Genomic DNA, 6,806 nt, shown 5'->3' on the forward strand with positions numbered 1-6,806 from the left:
GTAAATTATGTAGTGTAAGAAGCAAGCCAACAAACCATATACCGAAACAAAAAAGATAAATAAAAAGAAGTAGACGCCTCATATTTTTCTTGGTTTCGGATCCCAACAACTTATTATTATTATTATTATTATTCTGTCAGTGAATAATTTTTATATATTCAATAAATTTATGCAGCCACATTATAATCACCTACAAAATAGTTTAAATTATTTTTTAATTTATTTATTTTTTTTTAGTAAAAGTAGGATTTAATTATTTTTATATTATCTATCTTGGAATACTTATTTTTAAATTTTTTTGTATTTTTATTCTAAATTTTAATAAAAATAAAAAAGTTACAAAAAAATAACTATAATATAAACAATAAATAAAATAAAATAAATCTTATTTTTATTTTTAAAATAAATTAAATAATTATTTTTTTATTTAACTAACTTGTGGATGGCCACAATGTAGCTCTTTACATCACTCTTTTATTTTTGCTATCTCAATTTGAATATTTTTAAAGTTCCTCTTACATTAAATTAATGCTGGATTTTTTCTATGAAAACAGTAAACATTGAGAGTTGAGTTTAAAAAATTAAATAGTTTTTTCCTTCATTAAATATTTGGACATACTATTCTCTACAACTCCACCCCTTTCAAAGGTCAATGCACTGTTTTTCTTTCATATTTATTACAGAAAGTACGATATATATATATATATATATATATATAGCTGTAGATATGCAGTGAGAATTTAAATTAAATAATTAATATTATGCCAGATGCCATCTATATATTAAAACTATCTTCCAAATATCTAGATATGCATATATTTGTTGGCATTAAATTCTGGGACAGGGGCATCAATGTCAAAATGAAGCAAATTACTCTATAAATTCACTACCAAGAGCTGGCTGGACTTCACACCACTAAACACTTTTTCACTTGCAAAAAATACTCATGGCTTCTAAATTGCTTTTTGCACTTGTTTTCTCTCTCTTCTTGCTTTCTCAGGTAAAAAATTTTTAAATATTATTCCTTATTTTTCCTTACATTTTAAAAATTAGATTGTTGCAAAAAAAAAAAACACCTACGAGTTTAATAATATTGCTAAGTTTTTATTTTTATATTTTTTCATGCAGGTTTCATCTGATTCAAAGAAGAATGAAGAATCCAGCCATGCTAGCCAAACATCACACGTAGTTTTATTTTTTCTTTCATTTTTCCTATTTTTATTTAAAAATAATATTTTTCTGTCGTGGACTAAATATGGCATATATGTATATATAGATCTGGATAATTGTCTCTCCATTTTGATATTTGGTTGTTTTTTTTCTTCAGGTTTTGAGCAGAGGTGACAGGAAACTAATGCATGCGGGTAAGTTGATTACTTATTTTGATCTTATTTTACAAAAAAGTCTTCTATTTTTATGATATTTCAATTTTTTATTTACTGTTTTTTGCTTAATTATGTACAATGATGATATATTGCGTATATAAGAAGAAACATCAACTGGAAAATACAGCAAAAGATGATACAGTAGTCAGGCTATTTATGTATCTGCGGCTTTTTAATTTCTTTAATTATATATTTTTTTTATAGTGTCATTTTTTTAGAATTAATCATTAACTTAGTACAATTTTTTATGGCTTTAATTAATGTGTATGAATCTAGCTAGCTAGCAATGCATTAAATTTGTTGATTACTCTTTCTGTGTATTATGCTTAATTTCGAACTGTGCCAATTGAAACATTAATATTGTCCAGCTCATTATTGTGACACCTACATATTAGCATGAAATTTCAAATTATTATCTTAGTAAAATTTAAGAACAGTTAGATTCTCAATTAAGACGATGTAAAAAATCTTCCACCTTGTAATAATTCTTTTATTTTTATTTATAGGGATTATGGCAAAAAAATACACGAAATTTTGGTAAAAATTGCAATTTTTTCACCTAATTTTCAATTAAGCCAAAAAATACATGAACTTATATTTTAATTGCGGTGAATGACTTTTGCCGAATTTAGAGTTTATTCATCATATTCAGAAGCATAATCTTGATCAATGTTGGTGGAAGAAACTTAGTATCATGTTCAATAATTAAGTCAAATATATTAGGTTTTGTCTTCTTAGACCTCCTTATGAACTTCCGAATGATAAACTGAGCTCTAATTTCGCAAGTCAAACTCACGTGAAAATTGCAACTAAAATATAAGTTCATGTATTTTTTTAACTTAATTGAAAGTTCATGTGAAAATTGCATTTTCATCAAAATTCATGTATTTTTTATTTTTTTTTTCTGCCATAACCCCTTATTTATATTGTATGTATAATTTGTATCAAAATAATTGTATCATAGCTAGACATATCAATTTTATTAAACACAACTGCATAAAAAAAAATCATATTCATTGTCGATACTTGCCAATGACTCTGAATTATTGTCACGATACTTGAATTACAGTGCTAGATGTCTCGAAGTATTTAAAGGCTCGACTGATACCCCGAGGTGTCGCCCTCGCCCCGGCTCCGGCCCCAAAGCCTAGCCACGGGGCGGTCGACTGCGGCGGGCTATGCAAGAACCGGTGCAGCCTCCACTCAAGGCCAAATAGATGCTTGAGGGCATGTGGAACTTGTTGTGCTAGGTGCAAATGTGTGCCACCGGGGACCTTTGGCAATAGAGAAGTGTGTGGAACATGTTACACAAATATGACTACCCATGGAAATATGAGCAAGTGCCCATAATCAATCAATTAATATATGTATGGGGCCCCATTTTGCAGCTGGATCTTTTGTGGGTTTGATTTGATTGTCTTAGACTATTAGGTTAAGTTTGGTGGGACTATTTTGGTTTGGATTTAAATTATTATCATGTTTGTTGTTTTGTGTTGTCCTTGTGTAATTACAGAGATATGTTTGAATGAGGAGTTGGGAGTATTTCTATGGCTACTACTACTATTGTGTTTTTCATTTTTACTTGGGTGTTTAATTAAATAATTTGGTGAAATTTTTATGAGAGGTTTTATTGATGAAGGAAAATAGTCATTTTATGTAGCATTTAAATAGTTATCTTTTATTTTTCACACTGATTAAATTCTTTAAAAATGTATATAATTATTCTATTTCATATCCATATTATTGCTCTACATATCATTTTCAGTTTTGACAAATTTAAAAAGTGAACTATAATCCAAAAACGAATAGAGAATTAATTAATTTAATGGGAGGATAGTGTACCACATTTGATGATCACACTTCGTATTCCACTTTCATGTCTTAATTTTTTATTTCCTTTCATGTTTTTTTTTCTTTAATTTCAAATTTATATGCTTTAATTTTACTATGTCATTATTAACAAAGGTTTAAATATATAATTATTTTTTTTATCATTTAATTTTACGTTTATCGATTAATAATTACAAAATAAGACTAAAGCATACAAAATATTGATGAATAATTTCACTTTTATTGATTAATAACTACAAGTCATTTAATAAATTCAAAGTTAAAGTATATACATTTTTTTATCTGAATTACTCCGAATTGACAGTAGGAGTATATATTTTTCTTGGAATCTAATTTATTGCTGAAGTATATAATTGAGTTGGGGGTTGTTAAATGCTTTAATGAAAATAATTATACATTCCGGTTGAATCTTGAAGTATCAAAGCTGAATAAGTGAGACAAATTTTCATGGTTAAATCTGTGAAAGTTTTCAATTAATGGTCGACAAGATGAGGCCATGGCCATCTATGAATTAATTTCATATCCATTAATGGGCGTGGGTTACAAGATTATTTATCACTTATCACAGTCGATATTTCTAGAAATAATTAAATAGATAGGTTGTACTTGACCTATCTCAAATATTTAGTCTATTTAATATTCATTTTAGGATTTTTCGATTTATACAGTTTTATTATTATCTTTTGTGCCAATTACAAATATGTCTGGTGGTTTTGAAATTTAATTTACATTAAATTATTGTGAGTCTTGATTGAATAATTTAGTTTTCAAAAATAACTTTTAATCCACTTGACAAGCTAGAGTGGACCAAGTATTTGGGACAAGGGGTATCCTTTATTGTAAAAAAAATAGGTTTAATTAGCTATTTATTTTTCTTTCAGATTTAATAGAAATTTAAAATGGAGTTATAAGGATAAAATAGTACAATCATAATTATTTTTATTATTTTTTAAACATAAATGGCTATAGAGAAAAAATTGAGGGCTTTGTTTAATGTTACTCAATATATTTAGTTTTTTTTTTTGGGAAAGGTAATTTTTTTATTTTTAAATACTGAAAAAACACTTAATTTCCCACTTTTAGGAGGAATTCTAGTTTCTAGCCCATTCAGTTTCCAAGCTTTTGTGACATCTAAAACTACAAAAGCCCAATAAGGTATTTAATTAGATACATATTGGCAAAATTCGAGATTGTTTCTCTTTTTTATTTATAAAAATCAGAAATTCAAATGCGCCTCTTCGTTGAATTTTAAAGTTGCTGTGCTTTTGAAATCTGAAGAGTTGTTTATTTTTTTTAAGAAACCACTGAAGAGTTGTTATTATATTTTTATACTTTCATAATTATGAATTACTATAACATAATGAAAGCTTAGTAATTTCAAGTTTAATTTAAGCTTTAGCATTCATTTTTTTTCTTGTATTAATACTAGCTTAAAATTGAGTTTAATCTATAAATTGATCGTTTTATAAAAAATTGGAACTTAGATTTAATTAAACATATGATGGAACTTACAACAATGTGAATTTCATTAAATTTAACTGGCACTGCACTTTGAATTTAGATTGTTTGAAAATTTAGAACTTAAATTTACATTACTTAAGTTTTGAAGTGAAGTATAACTAATTTATTAACAAAAGCTAAAATGCCTTATACTTTCTTTTTGTTTGTTCAAAATTACAAAATAATAGAAGTAACATCTAAACTAAAAATTTATTCGAAAACATTCCAACGACGAAGACTTTCTTAGTAGAGAAATTAGGTTCAATCGTCACTACGATGGTGAATGAGTCGAGTCAAATACTAGCAGGTTTGAATTCAACTTGTTTAAATATTCGAGTTTGAGCTCGATTCGAGTTTCTATCATGTCGATCGATCTCGGCTAGTCACTCATTTACCGAGTTTAAGCTCGGTTCGAGCTCGGTTTGGACGATGCTTGATAATGTCGAATTGCTTGAGCTCGACTCGTTAATTAGATGTTCGTATATATAATGCTCGAGCTCGAACTCGTTAAAAATTTAATAAAAACTTCTTATTTAATATGTTGCTCGAACTCGATTCATTTAAAGCTCGTGCACTAATTCGATTAAAAGCTCGACTAAAGGCTCGTGAACATGCTCACAAATATGTTCACGAACAATCGAATTCGAACATGTTCACGAGCTCAACGAGCCGAGTGCTGGCTCGAGTTTATTTACTATCGAATCGAGCTACGCATGAACTTTTTTCGAATCAAATTTCGAATAGCTTGCGAGTAGCTCTGTCAATCCTAATCATCACCGTCACTCTTCTCCTAACTCCCCCAAAAAAAACTTATATTATTACAATTAATCACGATCCATTTTCTCTTTAAAGTTGCTTTTTCGAGCCGTATATAATTAGGTCAGCCACCTAATGCAGAAAAGAGAACACATATATAATGAGTAGAAATTGAGATGGACACGACTCAAGTTGATACATATATTTTCTTTCTTTCTTTCTTTCTTTCTTCTTTTTCCTTTGTATCAAAAAATGATAGATAGATATATATAAAGTAAAATAATTTAAGATACATACATACACGATCAAGTTAAACAGAGAATTATTATATATTTCATTTTGAACAAATCTATACATTTTACGAACAGATCAAAATAAGTAACGAACAGACGTATTTGGTAAAAAAAGATAAAAACTCGTCAAACCTGGGGCAAATTACTGTTCATGCGGTACATTGATTTGTTCATCAAATTTATACATCTGTTCGTTTTTGTTTCACGATTCTCTATTATCTAAATATTTAGCATTCTCTGTTTAACTTTTCTCCATACAGGGAAGGGCTAAAATAAGAGCATTTCTTAAGATATAAAATAAGAATTATTTTCAGCCCTTAGATCATCAAGATCTACGGTTGATGCGTAATCTTGTTGGATGGATTTATGGTTCTGAGTTCGAATCCCAAAGGTAGCAAAAATTTATTTTTCACAATTCATACCTTTATACAGCGAATTCATACGTGTTATACATAAAATTCATACATTAAAAATTGCTCTTATTTCTTATTTTAAGAGGTGCTCTCATTGTAGCCCACTCCTCTCCATACACATATATATATGTAAATGGTAATTACGGGTCATCTAAACTGACCACACATGTAGCATATAGATTCCCCAGAAAACACTACATAATATATCTATATATACAGAAAAAAAAATGTGTAGAGATAAAAAAAAAATTGTGAATGTAAGTTGGGAAATTTGCTAACAAGTCTCTGTCTAATTAGCTAGCTAGAGTGAGCCGTTTGCTCATGTGGTTGACACCAGAACAAATCACATGGTGTCATTGTACAATTTATCAATTATGATGATGTTGAATGGTGGTATCATTTTGTAATGAATCATTAAATGTCATCTACTTAAACTCTATTAATTTTTAAAATAGTTTTTCGATGTCATCAGAAACTACATCCAATAGTTTTTGGTATGTGTTTGGATAAACTCCCCGCTCTCATACTAGTTCGCAAACCACACAAAGATATAGGTCGGTACATAGGCTCTTACCCTATAGAAATGTTCGGGACGGATCTAGAATTTG

At 28.5% G+C, this 6,806-nt stretch overlaps 1 protein-coding gene across 1 annotated transcript; it reads left to right on the forward strand.

Moving 5' to 3' along the window:
• The first annotated feature begins 747 nt into the window (after positions 1–747).
• On the forward strand, positions 748–2,939 carry LOC130999379 (gibberellin-regulated protein 14-like). The gene is made up of 4 exons (XM_057924910.1): positions 748–1,000; positions 1,129–1,185; positions 1,328–1,364; positions 2,455–2,939. The coding sequence occupies exons 1-4, from the start codon at positions 947–949 to the stop codon at positions 2,733–2,735; spliced, it is 429 nt and encodes a 142-aa protein (XP_057780893.1). The 5' UTR covers positions 748–946; the 3' UTR covers positions 2,736–2,939.
• The last annotated feature ends 3,867 nt before the right edge of the window (positions 2,940–6,806 follow it).

Source organism: Salvia miltiorrhiza, chromosome 8, assembly GCF_028751815.1.
Source record: "Salvia miltiorrhiza cultivar Shanhuang (shh) chromosome 8, IMPLAD_Smil_shh, whole genome shotgun sequence".
NCBI classification, from domain to species: Eukaryota; Viridiplantae; Streptophyta; class Magnoliopsida; order Lamiales; family Lamiaceae; genus Salvia; species Salvia miltiorrhiza.

Bases quoted from the DNA above. Each gene is read 5' to 3' on its own strand.
- LOC130999379 (XM_057924910.1), top strand. From the start codon at position 947: ATGGCTTCTAAATTGCTTTTTGCACTTGTTTTCTCTCTCTTCTTGCTT. The intron at 1,186-1,327 runs GTAGTTTTATTT...TTTTTTCTTCAG, and splicing joins ATGCTAGCCAAACATCACAC to GTTTTGAGCAGAGGTGACAG. The intron at 1,365-2,454 runs GTAAGTTGATTA...CTTGAATTACAG, and splicing joins CAGGAAACTAATGCATGCGG to TGCTAGATGTCTCGAAGTAT.